The sequence below is a fragment of the Heloderma suspectum genome, chromosome 5 (genome assembly GCF_057233095.1).
Source record: "Heloderma suspectum isolate Gila_16-S chromosome 5, 16-S_ref, whole genome shotgun sequence".
In the NCBI taxonomy this organism is placed as follows: domain Eukaryota; kingdom Metazoa; phylum Chordata; class Lepidosauria; order Squamata; family Helodermatidae; genus Heloderma; species Heloderma suspectum.
In genome coordinates, this window is record NC_139462.1 from 169,787,991 (window position 1) to 169,806,811 (window position 18,821).

Sequence of the window (18,821 nt, forward strand, 5' to 3'; positions counted from 1 at the left end):
AAATTATTGGTCTTCAATATGTAAAACGTTGTAGTATATAGATTTTTAAAATTAATTTATTGCAGTAATTAATATCTTTTTCTCAGGCAATTATTGTTTGGGTTTTTGCAAAATGTTCTGTATGTCAGTCTGCCTAGAACAAATCTTCAATGTGCCATTTCACAAATGACTACATTTTTGGCCCTTTCTCACTTCATGTTGCTGTTTCATGCGGGATTTAATTCACATTTGTGGGAATTTCTTGAGTCATAAGTGAGTATAGAATTATTAGACACTATTCCATTTTTTAAAATACTCCAGTCTCATGTCTACATCATGCTAGACAACTTCTCAGTTTTAATTCCTAATTCAGCATTTCACAAGTAATGGAAAATTGTATCCAGTGATCTGTTACAGGGCTTCATTCTTCATCACATATTTTGCAAGGCCAGATTATATTATCTTCACTGAAATTAATGAGGCAATCCACTAATAAACACAAGGGTATGGATAGGGACACACATCTGGGCTCTGAATTAGGCTGCTTGTTTTACAATGTAAACATAGTCCTGGTTTTAGTAAGTTCTTCACATAGATTTTTCTTATCCTGAGTTCACTTTTCCTGCACAGATATAATTATCAGCAAAAATAAACTGAGAGGTGAGTAGACTTTAGAAGCACCACCTTATTTTTGAGGGCTTTATTATTAAATTAAAACTAGGGTGTGGAGTTAGGACCAGTGCTTGTTGGACTGGGGATAGGATCATAAGCTATGTGCAGGTGAGATTCCTTGCTTTTGTAAAGGGGATGTATTTAAAACATGCCAATCTTCATTTCTAAGAACACCTTTATATAAAATGGCTTCCATATCAAGCAAGTAGTTTAGGGCAGCCTTCCCCAGTCTGATGCCCTCCAGATGGCTTGGACTACAGCTCCAAGTATTCTCCAGTCAGCCATGCTGGCTGAGGGTTGCTGGGAACTGTAGTCCAACATATTTGGAGGGCACCAGGTTGGGGAAGGCTGATTTAGGGAATTTTAAAAGTTTTGCCCACTTTGTTAAAACATAACTCAGCAAATATAACTAAATATCTGACCTAGTTTTAAATACTGTTATAAAATATTTGGGACTCATTTATAAAGTCCCAAACTTGTAAAGTCCTGCAAAGGCAACAGAGCGTTGGTCTCTATTTTAAGTAAACATAATTGAAGTCAGTGGCACTTAACATCTGAGGCAATAAGTCATGATCTAAAGTTCCACAACTCTACTGTGCATGCAGAGCTTCTGTGACAGTAAGGACTTTTCTGATGTTGAGGATGTGCATATGAAATTGTCACCAATATAGAAGTGAATGGGGGAGCTCTTGTTTATGCTCCATGTATGTACCTATCAGAAACGACCACTCATACTAAGGGAGCCCCTGGATTGGATCCAGATGTAGTAGACCCATTTCAGAGTAGACCCATTGAAATCAACAGGACAATGTTTAGCATTGATGTGTTAGGATTGTGCAATACAGTAGCTTATATGCATTTGTAGAAATGCTAACAATTTCATGTGAAGTTAGACTTCTTAAAATATTTTTAACTACTTGCATTTCTGAAGAAAAATACATGCCTGCTGAGAGAGAGCACCCATTAAAAACAAAGCACAAGTTTTACTAGTTATAGCAGCCATATTTCCATAATATAAAGATTTCTTTCAGACTGTTCATTTTCCCCTTGAATACTTCAAAAGTACAAACTCTTCTTATGAAGCTGTTTTCTTCTGCCTTCCCTTAGCCCTTACATTTGTTAGTTTTGTCAGAGCAGATGTTTTATAATCTATTCAGTAATTAAAGACATTGTCTTTCCATTAAAAAGTTATCAGAATAGCAGCCACTGTACACAATATGCTTTTTGTCTTGGGTGCTAACTATAGGTCAGCCCAGCATCAAAATAGATTGGGTTAGTTCCAGACTTGCGCTCAGTGGAGTTCAGCCGATGCTGGAGGAAGGGGAGCGATGTGGTGATTTTCTCCATTTCGCCTTCAGCCCCCAGCACCACCTCCCACATTCTGGAGGGTTGGGGGACCCTCCAGAATAGCATGGGAAGCAGTGCCAGGGTTGTAGGAGGTATTGGATAAAACACTGCTCCATCCTCTTTGTCCAGCAGGATGCCTCTGTGGGATCCCAGTTCTGTTTGTGAACAGAAGGAGCCCTTCCATTCATGGAAGGGCAGGTCTGGATCCAGCCTATTGTGATCATGTTGGCAGAGTGTCAGTATCCCTGCAAGAGAATATTAAATGGGTTCCCATTGATGTAAATGAGTTCTAAATTACTATCTCCATGATCATTTGTAAAGTTTTAGGATAATGTAAAATAGTTTTTAAAGATTTTAAGTTTAAAGGCCAAATTAAAAGTGGGAGGCCCTCAGTTTCAAAAGCATGTTGTTTTTATTACCTTAGCTTACTAATGTATACATTGCTGGATGCACAGAGCATGATCCAGCCAAAGTTAAACACTGTGATTTCACTTGTAATCCCCATTGACTTCAATGGCAGAATTAAGAATGTTTATATATGTCCCATTAAAATTAACAGGGCTTTAACTGTGTTTAGGATTTAACTGTGGTTAGATAGTACCTGCTTCCCAGCATGGACTTTGAGTTATTTTACCTAAAGCTAAAGTTCATAGTAACTCATTTAACTCTAGAAGGGGGAACAGAGGCAACTGGCAATGCAATTTACTGAGGGGAATCACCTGTCACCACTGTGGGGCAATATAACCTGCAGTGGGGGAAGTATATCCTGAATCATGACCATCAGGTATTGGTGATGGAGGTAGGGGCTGTTCAGTCAGTCAGCATGTGGTTACTGACTGGCTAGAGCCACTAGTGTGTAGGGGCCTCTGTTATTAGCAGGAATTCTTAGTGGACTGCCTGACTATACTGCTACCTCCCCAACAGTATCCTGTACGAATGTGCTTTCCTCACCCTACCCCCGCCGCACTTCAGATTGTCCGGGAGCACTTAATTCCTGCTAGAAAACTGTCTCAGCAGTTGCTGCTGAAGGAGAATGTTGTTGGTATGAAAACTGAAGGCCACCATCCTAAGAACTTTGTAAATAAGTGTATTTGTTGACTTGCATGTTCCATACAACTTAATTTTATGTTAATAAATACTTGACCCTCCTCTTTTTGCTTCCTGTTAGAAGAGGAATTTGCATATCTCACCCACAGAATGTTTCACTGGGAGTATGAAACATGCGGGTCACTTGTACATTCTCTGCTGCTTGTCAGATCCTGACCTAACTAGGTGCACCTTCTGGGATGTTTTGACTGTTCAGAATAGCAAAACCTTGTGCCTTGGGGTAACCTGTTTTTGAAATTGTGGGTGCTTCAAAAGCAGGTTTACTATGTGGCACCAAAAAGGAATAAAACAAAAAAAAAGTCACATAGCATAAAAGCACATTCTTCAGTATACCTAAAGTAACTGTGGTTTTGGCCTGAGGGCAACTCTGAGGGCATGCAATGCAAATACAAACTTTAGAAGGGACACTTAAGGTTTTATTGAATAGTTACCTTCATTATAAAAAATGCTGCTGAGTGTAATCTGAGCTCAAAGAAAAAGTTTAAGTGATAACATTTAGGGGTATGAATAATGCCATTAAACAGAAGAGTGTATGCCTGAGCACCTTCAAATTAGCTTTTCAGTACTGTTTAGCTTTTGATGCAAAATATTGGGAACAGTGTAGCTATAACTTTCATTCCTGGACATTTGCATAGCTTGTGCCTTAGCCTTCTTTAAGAAATATGCAAATTTTTTAAATTTGAAAATCATGACCATCTGTCACTTACCACTGACTCTTGTACATGTGTTCAGTGACTTTAACATTATGTTTCGAAATTTCTGTTCAGTACAGTCACAAGAGAATCATGTCTGTAGCTTTCAGAGTTGTCCATGCTTGTCTTCCATTACTGCAGATTTCCATCTTCAGAGCCATGGGTAGTAATTTGCAAAGACCCAAACAGATTGTTTTGAATTTTAACCCTTTGTTTTCATAGCCTAGAATTCCACAATACTGAACAGTTCATATCAACTTTTCAGTGCCAAAGGGTTAATAATTTTGGTAACTTAAATGAAGATCTGAAAGCTATTTAGAATCACAATATTTATTTTTTTAATTATGTACAAATACTTTCCAGTGCCAGGAATACCACGTCTCGCAATGTAGTTTACATTGATTGTTCCAATGTTGGTTACTAACGTATTCTTACACATTTTAACCTTTTTGATATAAGATAAGTCCTGTTGACATGCTGAAAACTCTAGTAGTAACTTCTGTACAAGTAATATCCTACTTAATTTACTCTGTATAAATATTTTTCCGTAATAAAGGATAGTATTAAAGTAAAACAGTAGACATAGTTTTTACTGTACATAGATATAAATATTGCCTTAAGAGGTGTAAATGACTAAACTTACTGTGCACTGACCCACCTTGGGGTGAACCCTAATTTAAAGCCAGTATATTCCATCAAACTAGTAGAATAAATAGCTGAGCACTTTTTTAGATGCCTTGGTTGCCTCCTGGGAAGCAAACTAATTTATTGCATAAGTGGCTGCAAAGCCACCCCAGGAAATTTGCTTTTTCTGATCTTTTAAATATATATTAAAATTGTGTTTTACAGGAAGAATATCTGGATTTTAATACTATGTAGACATCTTCTGTCAAGTTTTTTTAGTATCACATTTAGAGTACAAAAAATACAACACAGTGCTTTTGATTTATGTAGGAACTTGTACAACTCTGTTCTCCTTATCTTTCATTTGCAGATTTCCATACTGCAAACTGCTTTTTAAGGCAAGGTATTCCAGATTATCCAGATAATCAATAAAAAATGTGCAAGATAGAATGCAAAGCATGGTCAATCATTTAGCATCCAATAGAACATTTTCTTTTTCTTCTTTTATTTCAAATGCATTTATCTCTATGTACAGTAGTCTTATAAAATGTGCCCTTTGTAAAGGTAAGTTCCAAGTGTAAAATGTTACGGATAGGTGTAATGCATTACAAAAATGCACTGGTCTGCATTGTTAAAAAAGTTATGTATTATACATATGTTTTGTAAATGAATTGTGTCTGAAGTCACCAGTTCAGAGTTTGTTGATCATTAGCACAACATAACTGAATGTATTTTGCTTTTGTTAAATTTGGTCAGTAATTTAATGTTTTAGAATGATTGATGTTAGGTGCCATCCATTACCTAATACAGTACAGATGTTGTGAATAACCATTTAATTTAGTGAATGTACAGGCACATAGTTGTGTGTCACTATATACTGGTATTCTTTATACAAAATATTGTCTTGGCCATTTTTTATTTTGTAACTTTGTAAGTTTTAGTAAATTTGTCAATTATAGGAAAATGGTTACAATTGGTGTGAAAATAAAAGTGTTCATATTTAGTACATATTGTCACTATTTGGCAGTCTTGGAGTAAGTTATTTAATAGCCAGGTTAAATAGACAGGTTTTTATAATGCAATTTATTAGGAGATGCATCCTTTAATATTTCCCTTTTTGTTATTGATGTTTTCTTTTGTAAGTGTGTCTTCCAGTGTTCAGAGCATCTAGCTGAACAAAAAACATGTACTTTGATTTGAGGTGTAATTCCACACTTTATTCCAATTTTTATGACAGTTTTCTAATTACATATAACATTTCATTTTATAATAAAATCCAAAGCATGTTAACACTGTTCCAAATATAGAATCAATATTTTATTTTATATAATGCCTACACAATTTTCTCCAATATGTATTGCAAAAAATCCAGCCTTTATAGTTTGTTTAATGACTGTTGCAAAAACTATTTTTTGTAATGTTTCAAAAAGTTGACAAAAAGCAATAAAATGTCGCTGACTTTAACAGTTTGGGTTAATCTCTAATTACATGCTATTTTATGCTGTTCAGCAAGACTAACATTGTTGGTGGGTGTTGCAGTCCAACACATCTAAAAGGGTACCAAGTTGGGGAAGTCTGCTATAGTAGCATTTCACAAGGTGTGGTGAAATACGCATTTACATATTCCCTTCCTGCTTCTGCCCATGCTAGACTGCTCCAACAAGAAGTAAAGATGAAGGAAAGAGATCAGCTACCTGTTTTCCTTCTCTGGGTTGTCCAATGGATTGAAACAAGTCTTAAGTAAGGGAAAGAAGAGGTTTCCTTCTTACATTGTCCAAGAAGGTTTACTAGATTTTAAAGAACCGGGTGAGACAGGGTGGTGCTCTTGTCCTTATCTGTGTTATTTTATGAGGGGAATAATCTCCTTGCCCCTACACTTTCTTTCTGTAGAAGATCCTTTGTCTTGTTTATAATATATACTACAGTAAATTTGTTGTAGCTATTTGTGTTGAAAGTGTTGAAGCTCTGTATCAATTACACATTCTTTGTTTTCCATGTACATGTGTAGAGTTGAAAGGATGACTTTGGCTTAATGGCCATAAGAAAGTATCACAAGGATGAGTGGACAGCATTTCAGGCTAAGCAGAAGAAATGGTAGAAAAATGGTTTTCCAGATTTTTAGATTTGCCTATTTCAGTATGTCTTCATCATCATCATCTATATACTCGGGGTGCTGAACCACAGGCCCAGGATTCCAACCCAGACCACCTGGGGTCCCAATCCAGTCTTTTGGGGTTCCTCAGAAGGCTACGCCCTTTTACCTCAACCACCAATCATTTGGTGGTCCCCTGGCTTTTGTGTAGGTTTTCCCATTTGTAAAAGGTTGAAATGCCTCTAATAAGGCTTAGTTACTAGCAGTAAGAGCTTTAGGTTAAAATCGTTGGTATATTTGGCCTCACCCCTTTTGCTTTTGGCTCTGCCCCTTTTGCCTTCACGCCCACCCACCACTGGTTGTGGGCCTCTGAGAGTTTTTCCGAAATGGGATTTAGCCCTCAGTCTCAAAGAAGTTCAATGCCCCGATCTATACTAATAGCAGTCTCAATTCTCAGAGTGTCAGTCCTTATATACCCAAAACAGAATCACCCACGCACAATAGGAGGTAATAGAAGACTGGCGGGGGGGGGGGGGGGGGATGAGACCCTGAGAGTTGCAGAAGTACACAGCCCAATGAGGACCGAGCATGCTCGGTGAGCATGCAACACTGACTGATGGAGGGAGGATGGAATGTTGTCTGGAATCCTTAACAGAAGCAGTCTACAACGTTTTTTTTTTGCAGGTCTCACTTGTATATGCTAATAGCAAACTCAATTATCTATATGCCACTCCTTTATGTAACTTTTGAGTCATGAAAGAGAGGTAACATTTCTAGGTACTCTAAGGGCGCAATCCTATGGCTGCTAGACAGCGGCTATACGGCCATAGGATTTTTCATTTTCTGGGAACCAAGCTTGGAGCCAGTACTCCAAGGTCGGTTCCCAGAAAACTGCCTCTCTGCCCCCTCCCCTGCCTCATAGGTGGCGCAGTTCATCCCTGGCTCAGTGCTCGTCAGAGCAGTGTGGAGCAGGGAAAAGGGGGACGTTTCTGGGGGCAGGGAGGGGACAGGACAGTGGAAGCACCATTACTACGCTTCCTATGTGCCGTCCAACCTCTCCCCCCACCCCACTCCAAGCCAAAATCGGCCATCTAGCCGCAAATGCAGGGTGGCCTCAGTGCGGAGAAGATCTCCTCTGTACTCCATCTGCCCTGCATTAGATAGTCGGCTGTCTCTGAGTTCGGAGGCAGCTGACTATCTCTGTAAGATTGCACCCTAAATAACTCTACATTTGGCCATGAAGCTGACCAGAGGGGTGGTGCTCAGGACCTAGTGTGAGATGTGAGCATTATTGAGCTGACAAAACTGTGACCACCATGCTATTGAATTTTAATTTATATGTAAGTGGAAAATTGTCAAGTAAGGTCAACATAGTCGCATTTGACTTCAAAAGAGGAAACTTCTCAAACACAAGGGGATTGGTTAAAAGGAAATTGAAAGGAAAAAATCAAAAGGGTCAGATCTTTCCAAAACACTTGGGAGTTGCACAAAACCACAATATAGTCCAGCTAGACTTTATACTGCAGGTCAGGAAAGGTACCACAAAGTCCAAGAGGTCATCAGCCTTTGTGTCGATCTTCACAGCAAAGTATAAAGGGAAGATACGTGTACCTCATCTGACATTTTCAGGAAGGGAGTCAGGAACTGAGACAAATAGTGATAACAAGAGATGAAGTCCTAGACCTCATCAATAAATTGAAAGCTAACCAATCACTGGGTCTGGATGATATCCACCCAAGAGTTAACTGAAATGTGAAATTGTTGGTCTTCTTACAAAAATATGTAACTTGTCCCAATTTAACACCATTACAAAAAATGGGATCCAAGAAATGAGACATAGCATCCATTCTGGGTAAATCGCTGGAAAACATTAAAGATAAAATAAGTATAAAGATAAAATAAGTATATAGAAGGACAAGTCTTGTTGAAAAGGAATCAACATGGCTTCTGCCAAATAAGTCCTGTCTCACTAACCTTTTAGAGTTCTTTGATAGTATCAACAAGCATGTGGAATGGGGTGATCTGATAGACACTGTTTACTTGGACTTGCAAAAAGCTTTTGACAAAGTCCCTCACCAAAGATTCCTGAACAAATGTAGCAGTCAAGGGATAAGAGGAGAGGGCCTCTTATAGATTAGTAACTAAAGAACAGAAAGCAGAGAGTAGGAATAAAGAGAGAGTTCTCACAGTGGAAGGATGTAAACAGTGGGGTCCCTGAAGGATCTGTATTGGGACCAGCACTTTTTAACTTGTTCATAAATTAGCTGCAGTTGGGGGTGAGCAGTGAGATGGCCAAGTTTACTGATGACACTAAATTATTTCAAATGATTTAAAATGAAAGGGGATAGTGAAGAACTCCAAACTGGGAGAATGGGCATTGAAAAGGTAAATGCAGTTCAGTGTAAGCAAATATAAAGTGATTGCACTGGGGCAAAAAATCCAAGTTCACATATACGCTGATGGGGTCTGAGTTGGCTGTGACTGACCAGGAAAGAGATCCTGGTGTTGTGGTGGATTGCTTGATAAAAATGTTTACCCAATCTACAGTGTTGTGAAAAAGGAGAATTCCAAGTTGGGGATCATTAGGAAAGGAACTGAAAATAAAACAGCCAATATAATTATGCCCTTATACATATCTATGGTGCAAACACAATTGGAATACTATGCACAGTTCTGGTCTCTGCACCTGAAAAAGGATATGGAAAAGGTAGTGAAAAGAGAAACCAAAATGATAAAAGTGCAGCTCCCCTATGAGGAGAGGTTACAACATTTGGGCCTTTTTATAGTGCCTTTCAAAGCAAATTCTCCTCAAGGCAATTATACTGTGAAATTCATTATCACAGGATTGAGTGATGGCTGCCAACTTGGATGGCATTAAAAAGGGGTTTGAGAAATTCATGGAGGATAAGGCTATCAATGGGTACTAATGATGGCTATACATTATGAGTATCAGGCAATTTGATACAACCAGGTGAGAGCTATTACACTTATGTCCTGCTTGTGGGCCCTCTAGAGGCATCTGGTTGACCACCTTGGGAACAGACCTTTGGTCAGATCCAGGCAGAGCTGTTCTTATATTCCCTTTCTTAACTTTCATCCAAATTCAGTTCTGGCTGTAGAGTACAATATCTTGACTCTTGCCATTCCATTGAAGTTGAAAACCAGTAACTGAAGTCTGTGGTTTTATTGTGCTTTGAGTTCTGCACTTCTACAGAAATATCTTATATACTAGAATGCAGGAGGCAACATCCTGGACTGGACTGAGCTGGGGAGGCAGGGAGTGGATGGTATTAAGTAGCAGGCTACTATTGCTCCTTGGGAGCCAGACAGGCTGTAAATGTAACACAATAACCATAGGTCTAACCTCTAATGGTGGAAGCTGTGGGGTGTGCATCTGTGGGTGGTGCCAAAAGCCTACTCAGAGCTAAGCAGGACTGAATCACTGAGCAGCACTCCCCAATAGCGTCCCAAATACTGAGACTCAGAAGTAAGCATGAGCAGTATGTCTGCTCATAAGTAAGCAGGGCAACCACTGTGTCTACTACTCACAAGCAAGCGGGAGGTAAGCTAGACTAAATCCCTCAGCTGCTTCCTCCCCAGCAGCGTAAAGCTCTTATCTGCAATCAGCAGCTGATCAGAAGGAAATGATCACTTTCCCCTGCTGCACAGTGATAAAGGCTCCCTTTCTCAGAACACAGCAGGGGAAAGATTTCCTTGCCAGGAGAGGGGCAGGGCCTGGGGGGAAAAAAACTGAGGGTTAGATGGAGAATTCCTATCCCTGCTGTAATCCTTGATCCTGTCTATAACTGACAGCGTGTAGCAATGTTGTGCATACTTGCTTACATGAGGTGCAATAGATTATGGGAAATCGTATCCTATTTAGAGGAACATATTCCCCTGGCCGTTGTGTGGGTACTCAGCGGTGATGAGGAGCGAAGTCTTAGCACCATCTTTATAGTTCCTCAAGAGGTTCGAAGCTTAAACACTGGCAATATGGATAAAGTCTAGTCTAAGGATTCTGAACTTGGAAAACTCAGCATAGTGTACTCAGTATGAACTCCCGCGGTGGTTGTTTTTTTAAAAAAAAAAATCCGCTTCCCTCTCTACTTTATAGACAGTGACTCCGAGACCTTTCGAGATGGAGCTGTTTATAAACTCGATAATATTGAATTAATGGCAACTTTCTTTGCGAAGGACATGCGATTTGCTGAAACCGAATCAGAAGATGCTGTATGTTACCAGGGGCGGGGGCAGCTATTTCCATTCTTGCCTTAGGCTTGTACTGCTGATATTAGGAACTGTTGTAATGAGATAACGCGCTCAGTCAAAACCCCTTGCAATGGCTATATCGTCTTCAGGTTTGAGAAATAAGAGAACGGAATCCTCCTACTCTGATCGGATCCAGACCTCTCTCGCGCCTGCCCTCATTAGCCAATGACAAGCAACGCGGCGCCCACCCACCAAGCCGCTTCCCCTCCTTGCAAATACGGTCATCTTTTCCCGCCTGCTCTTCCGCTTTTTTTTTTTTTTAATAGAGGAGGGCAGCATTAGCCAATCACCTGCTGCTAGCTCTTGACGCCACCACTTCTAGCCCCACCCACTGAGCGTCTCGCGCGAGACTCGTTTCTTTTCCCCGACAGCGTTCAGGCCGGAGCCCCGAGTGGCTTCTCCGTTGCTGTGGCAACCGCGGTGGCGTTACCCGTCTCCCTGGAGCGCTATCGCCTCTCAACTACGGAGCCCAGCCACTGGCCAAAGAAAACGACCTTTGGGAAGAAGGCGCGCTTTGATTGGATAATACGTTTGTCAGTTGGATCGCTCAACGGGAGGGGTTTTTTTTGGGGGGTGGATTTATAATAACAATAACAACAGTAATAATAAACCGGAGAGCTGCGGTGGTCCGGGATTGGAACTGTAAGCGGGGGAGGGACCGAGTGGCCGAGGAGAAGCAGCGGCCCCGCCCCTCCTCTGCGCGAAGTGAGTAGAGTGGGAGGGGGGTCCGGTGAAACCGAGGGGGCTTATTGAGGCCCCCGCACAAGCCCCTCCCTGTCTCTCCCTCCCTTCGCTCCGGGGCCGGCCCCATATTTTGCTGTTATTGGATGGCGAGGGACCTGCCCTGTGGAGCAGCTGGGTAATTTTAGACTCTGGACTTAACACCCTATGCGGCTCTGATCAACAAAAGTTTATTATGCCATGACAAATCAATTATTTGTTAAAGGTGCCACAGGGCTCTCTCTCCACCATTTTCCGGTGAGGGAAAAATCGCACGCTGTGCATGCTCAGGGACCCTCTCCGCCTTTAGATGGCCGTGTGTTTTGCTTCAGTTGTGAAGCAGACAACTAACATTTGTTTCTCCCCCAGCCGCCATTCCATACTTCATCATTCCTGACATGTTAGACCACCAACAACATCTGTCTATCCTGATTTAAAAAAAAAATAATAATCTGAGCATGTGTAGTTTTGCAGTTTAAACTCACATCATAGCACCGTCATGCTGCAGGGATAAAATGGGATTGCTTCTGTTGCCCTGATGCCCTCATCACCTGCTGCTGTCTGGGTGCTCATTTGCAGGGAGCGGCGGGAGGGTTGTGGGCTCTGGACTTTACCAGTGCCCCTTGGAGAGCAGTCCAGGTGGAGCCTCAGATCCTGTTTTTGGGGTCAGATTTAACACTGGAGCATGTGAACCAAAAGGGCCCCAAACATGTATAGTGTGTGATGTTTCCCTCACCCCAAAATGGTGAAGAGCAGTATGGCACCTTTTAACAAATCACTCATTTATTATGGTATAATAAGCCTTTGTGGATTAGAGCCCACTTCAGTCAGATGCATGCACTGTTCTTCTTATCCATACATTTGGCTGTCAGATTATATAAAATTGTGTGTATGAATGAGAGAGACAATTTTTTTTGGCAAACTTATGGGGCCAAAAGACCATGAAAGGTAAAACCAGCTGGGGCATGCTGGGAATTGTAGCATTTTTTTTTCTGTCTAAGTATGCATAGGATTGATTGGGCTGCGGTGGCTTAGTGGTTAAGACGCTGAACTGCAGACCAGAAGGTCGGCAGGACAGCAGTTCGAGACCCGAGTGCTGCATGACGGAGTGAGCTCCCGTCTTCAGTCCCAGCTCCTGCCAACCTAGCAGTTCGAAAGCAAGAAATTGCAAGTAGATAAATAGGTACCGCCTCGGCGGGAAAGGTAACAGCGTTCCGTGCACCTCGGTGTTCAGTCACGCCGGCCACATGACCACGGAAGCGTCTTCGGACAGCGCTGGCTCTTCGGCTTAGAAACGGGGATGAGCACCGCACCCTAGAGTCGGACACGACTGGTTGGGGACACCTTTACCTTTTACCTTTTTATGCATAGGATTGCACCCTTAAACATAATGTGGGTGCTTCAGTAAAAAAAACCCCACCCTCCTTTTCACTGGTACTGCAAGTCCTGTCTCAGGAGTCTCCCCTCCCCACCCCACCGCACCGCACCGCACCGCATGCCCACTGCTTGTAATTTAGTGGACAAGGTTGTATTGGTGAAGAGGTACAATTGGGTCAATGCCGTATTATTTTGGAGGGCCTAACATAATGTCCAGCATATGGATTTATCATGACCAGTACATTTGTGTTTACATCTTAAGCTTTTGGCCACTCATTTCTAAATCAGCACCCCTCTTTTCTTTTGAGGGAACCTGCTGGTGGAATTTTAACATTCTGGAATATGTCACTAATATCCAAGGAGGCTAACAGTAATGCATGGCTCTTACAAGCCACTCTGTTTTTAGTTCCTCATTTTTTCTACAGAAATAGGTACTGGAAGAAACTGGACTCTGTGACCAAGTTCTACAAAAACCACTTCACTAGTTCTGTGCACCCAAGTGGTTTGCTGTGCAGCAGCCACCCCCAACCCCCATGCCGCACGGCAAGCCACTTTTGAAATGGAAGGTTATCAAAAGTGATCTGTGATACGGCATGTTGATGTACAATTAAAAGAAAAAGGTGAAAAATCCTAGTAGGTGAGCACAAACTCTTGGGTCAACCTGAAATAGTACTTTTGATTACAAGCTGTATATTTAAATGCTTGACCTATTATATATTCTGTGTTTTGTTCCCCCCCCCCCACACACCCAAACCAGGTATTTTTCCCGCCAGCTGTTGAAGCTCTCTGCTGATATTGTCCTTTACATTTGTTTTCCCTTTAAAGACACAATGTGTTAATCCTGGCGCCTTGATGTTGTATGATGCCTGATCAACACAAGAAAGTGAAGACCACAGAAAAGGCAACAGATACCAAACCTCAAGGGTACTGTGCTTTTCACTAAATGTCAGTAGTGAGTCTGGAATTTGTACCAGCTGCCGAACAGAATAGTTTAATCTGAAATGCTATGTGTACATGGTAACGGTTACTCTGGTCACCAAGTTTAGTCGGACCTTTTCACTTTGACAGAAACAATTGGTGGTTAAGAAGTCTATATAAATATAGGGGACAAAGAGTAGGCTGCTGAGGCAATACCAGAAAATAGCTTTTCTATAGATAGGTCAACATGAATATGATTTAATTTACATTATATGTTGATGAAAGAAGTTGTGTAATGGTTTGTTAATAGGTCTATAATTTACATTTTCCTCTAGGGATTACACTGATCTTAAAAGGCTTCTGGCACTTCTAAATGTTCAGTCAAGCAAGCAACAGGTATTTTTCAATAGCTGTTATTTGAGCCAACAGTTTATAAATGTGGGCTATAATTATTAATTTCATTTAACAAACATTCAAAATTATTTTTTGCACAATATTTTTTATTTCTTTATTGCATTTATATCCCACCTTTTTTCCTCTTGCAAGGAACCCAAAGTGGCTTACATTATCCTCCTCCTTCTCCTCTCCGTTTTATCCTCACAAAAACAACCCCATGAGGTAGGTTGGGCTGTGAGTCTGTGACTGGCCCAAAGTCACCCAGTGAGCTTCCATGGCCGAGTGGGGACTAGAACCCAGATCTCCCAGATCTCAGTCCCAACACTCTCACCACTCTACCACATGGTTTCTAATGTGTTGTGGCCATAAATGTCTAGAGAAATCCCTTTTAGAAATGGAAGGGGTTGGATGGAGGGAACCTAAGGAAACTATTTTTATGTTTATGTTCTGCAGGGTTGTTGTTGTTGTTGATTTTTTGCACTGTATTTTGTTCTGCTTTGTCAACATCTCTGGGTGAGAGGTTTCAGTGTCATTTAAAACCTTAATAACTGTTTCCTTCCATCTCTGTCTTGTGTTTCATAATGAAGTACTTCCTGTTTTCAGCCGAGCAGGTTCTATCATGATATTTTGAAAAGATGTGAAATTTATTTATTTATTTATTTATTTATTTCATTTCTATACCGCCCAATAGCCGAAGCTCTCTGGGCGGTTCACAAAAATTAAAACCAAGCAACACACAATAAAACAATTTAAAATATATAGAACATTAAAACCACAATATAACAATACAACCACAATAAAACCTAGCAGCAGTGCAGGAGTTTAAAATACAGATTTAAAACAACAAAGACAAAAATTTTGAAAGCTAAAATGCCTGGGAAAATAAAAAGGTCTTTACCTGGCCCCGAAAGGAATACAATGTAGGCGCCAGGCGAACCTCACTAGGGAGCTCATTCCAGAGCCAGGGTGCCACAACAGAAAAAGCCCTCCTCCTAGTAGCCACCCGCCTCACTTCCTTTGGCAGGGGCTCACAGAGAAGGGCCGCTGATGATGATCTTAAGGTCCGGGCAGGCACATATGGGAGGAGGCGATCCTTCAGGTAACCTGGCCCCAAGCCGTTAAGGGCTTTGAATGTTAACACCAGCACTTTGAATCGGGCCCGGAAATGGACTGGCAGCCAGTGCAGCTGGAAAAGTACTGGCGTAATATGAGCTCGCAGGCCAGTCCCTGTTAACAATCTTGCTGCCCTATTTTGGACCAGCTGAAGTTTCCGGACCATTTTCAAAGGCAGCCCCACGTATAACGCATTGCAGTAATCCAGACGAGAAGTTATCAGAGCATGGATAACTGTAGCTAGGCTATCTCTGTCCAGATAAGGGCGTAGTCGGTATACCAGCCTAAGCTGATAAAAAGTGCTCCGTGCCACTGAGTTCACCTGTGCCTCAAGTGACAGTTCTGGATCCAAGAGCACCCCCAAACTACGAACCTGATCCTTTAGGGGGAGTGCAACCCCCTCCAGAACAGGTTGAATATCACCTAGCCGGGCAGATGAACCACCCACTAACAGTACCTCCGTCTTGTCTGGATTGAGTTTCAGTTTATTGGCCCTCATCCAGTCCATTACCATGCCCAGGCACTGATTCAGGACAGCCACTGCCTCACCTGGGTTTGATGAGAAAGAGAGGTAGAGCTGGGTGTCATCTGCATATTGATGGCACCTCAGCCCACACCTCCGGATAACCTCCGCCAGCGGTTTCATGTAGATGTTGAACAGCATGGGGGATAAAATAGAGCCCTGTGGAACCCCATGGCACAATTTCCATGGCACAGAGCAATAATCCCCCAGCACCACCTTCTGGAATCGGCCATCCAAGTAGGAGCGGAACCACTGTAGTGCAGTGCCTCCAACTCCTAACCCAGACAACCTATCCAGAAGGATACCATGGTCAATGGTATCGAAAGCCGCTGAGAGGTCCAGGAGAATCAACAGGGTCGCACTCCCCCTGTCCCTCTCCCGGCAGAGGTCATCCCACAGGGCGACCAAGGCAGTTTCCGTTCCAAAACCAGGCCTGAAGCCCGATTGAAATGGATCTAGATAATCCGTTTCATTCAAGAGTGCCTGGAGCTGTCCTACAACCACCCGCTCAAGCACCTTGCCCAGGAAGGGGACGTTGGCCACTGGCCTATAATTGTTAACATCCTCTGGGTCCAGGTTAGGCTTTTTCAGGAGTGGTCTAATTACTGCCTCTTTTAAAGCGGCAGGCACCACTCCCTCTCTCAAAGTGGAATTTACAACCACCTGGACCCAGCCGGACATCCCTTCCTTGTTTGATTTAATAAGCCATGAAGGGCAAGGGTCAAGCACACAAGTGGTCGATCGGACTTGGCCAAGCAGTTACCTCAGGCCTCAGTAACTGAAACTCATCCAATAAAACTGGACCAGACGGTGCTCTGAACGCCTCTACCAATGGAACTGCATTAATGGTGGTGTCCAATTCATGACAAATCTGAGCGACTTTATCTTCAAAGTGCCGTGCAAACTCGTCACAGCGTGCTACCGAGGGTTCCACCGTCTCTCTCCCTGGCCCAGAATGTAACAGGCCGCGAACCACTCGGAAAAGCTCCGCTGGACGACACTGAGAAGATCCAATGCTGGTGGAAAAGAACTGTCTCTTTGCCACCCTCACCGCCACAGAGTAGGCTCGATAGTGGGCTCTTACCTGTGTTCAGTCAGACTCAGCACGAGTTTTCCTCCACCTGTGTTCTAGCCATCTCCCCTCTTGCTTCATTGCCCTCAGCTCAGGTGTATACCAAGGAGCTGGCCGGGCTCTGCTCAGAGGGAGAGGGCGCTTGGGCGCGATCATGTCAACCGCCCGAGTCATCTCTGCATTCCACAGAGCGACCTGGGCTTCGACAGGAGCACCAGCCATACCAGCAGGAAAATCCCCCAGAGCCCTCTGGAATCCGTCGGAATCCATTAATCTCCGGGGGCGGACCATTTTAATAGGTCCCTCACCCTTGCAGAGGGGAAAGGCTGCCAGGAGTCTAAACCTCAGCAGGAAGTGATCTGACCATGACAAAGGGACAGATGTTAAGTCCTCCACTTTCAGATCACCATCCTCCTGCCCAGTTGAGAAAACCAGATCAAGCGTGTGTCCTTTTATATGCGTTGGGCCGATGACATGTTGGGACAGCCCCATGGTTGTCATGGCGGCCATGAAGTCCTGAGCCGCCCCGGATACAGCAGCCTCGGCATGGAAGTTGAGATCCCCCAGGACCATCATCCTGGGGGTCCTCAACACCAAGTCCGAGACCACCTCCGTCAGCTCAGGCAGGGAGTCTGATGGGCAGCGGGGTGGGCGGTACACCAACAGAATCCCTAATCTGTCCCGGGTATCCAACACAAGGTACAAACACTCAAGATCTGCACTCGAATGAGCAGGAAGCCTGGAGAGGGAGATTGAATTCCTATAGACCACGGCAACCCCCCCTCCCCAACCCTCGAGTCGGTGTTGGTGCTGCACCAAGTACCCAGGAGGGCACAACTGGGAGAGAGTGACCCCTCCCAGTTCCCCCACCCAGGTCTCAGTAATACATGCCAGGTCAGCCCCCCCATCCACAATCAAATCATGGATGAGGGAGATTTTATCTGACCTGGCATTCAGCAGCAGCACCACCAGACCCGAGGGCAGACTGGTAAGGCTGCCAGGAACCATCAGGTTGGGGGAAGAACCAGAAGAGGGGACAGCTGTAAGGTATCTAGCCCCACTTCTCCTCAGCTGGCCTGTTAATCCCACAATGCCATACCTCCCCCTACCCGTGACCACAGTTATGGTGGCACCTCCCCGACCCCCTGAGTTGCCCAATAGTCCTCCCAGGCACATATTAAAGGTGAAAGATGTACATCCATAAGCAGTTCTTAGACTGTCATCTGATCTAGGCTAGGGTACTGCCCAGCTGAAACTGAAATGGCTCTGTTAGATCGTTGTGCATTTATAGAGATAGATAAGTTTGAGAGACAGAACATATAAGGCAGGAGAATTGTTTTATCCTGTGCAGAGCTCAGATCCCTCTTTATCCCTCCTCACCCATTACAAATTTAGGGACAGTGTAGAAAGATAACTTTATTAAATTGAGTGATGCCATTGCTGAAGTAGGTTATGCCATTGGTCAAAGTACATTACTATAGAAACAGTCTGTGCTCTCTCAATACATATCTTTGCTCTAGTACCCTCTAAAGCAGATATAACTGTCATAGAGCAGCTATCGGACCAGATACAACAGTCATACAGCAGCTATTTCCCCCATTTTTTCAAACAACTTTTTCTCATTTTTTCCAATGTTAAAAGTATAATTTTGGGGCAACACTGAAAAAAGCTCTAATGAAACATTTTCTGTTTTGGAATGGGTGAAATGCTTTTAAAGACAAGGTTTTACTCACTTAAAATATATACTGTGAAGATGTTTATGTATGAGAATCTACACAGGCATCATTAGATAATGACATCTAATGTCATGCATGTGTACAGTATGTGTAGAACTATACAGCACTCAAATCCAGGTTGCGTTTCTGCACTGAGAAGAGCATACAGGGCCTTCATTTTCTTGTGAATTGTTGCATGTCTTCT

The 18,821-nt window shown here is 42.8% G+C and overlaps 1 protein-coding gene across 2 annotated transcripts in view; it reads left to right on the top strand.

The window, feature by feature from the left end:
• The first annotated feature begins 11,130 nt into the window (after positions 1-11,130).
• Positions 11,131-18,821, top strand: part of NEK10 (NIMA related kinase 10) — a 135,376-nt gene continuing 127,685 nt past the window's right edge. Inside the window, exons 1-3 of one of the 2 annotated variants that reach the window (XM_084858297.1) lie at positions 11,131-11,487; positions 13,705-13,803; positions 14,133-14,193. In XM_084858297.1, coding sequence (XP_084714423.1) covers positions 13,739-13,803; positions 14,133-14,193 — 126 coding nt within the window. In that variant the 5' untranslated portion in view covers positions 11,131-11,487; positions 13,705-13,738. The remainder of the gene's footprint in view (positions 11,488-13,704; positions 13,804-14,132; positions 14,194-18,821) is intronic. The other variant, XM_084858298.1, reaches the window with a different exon arrangement.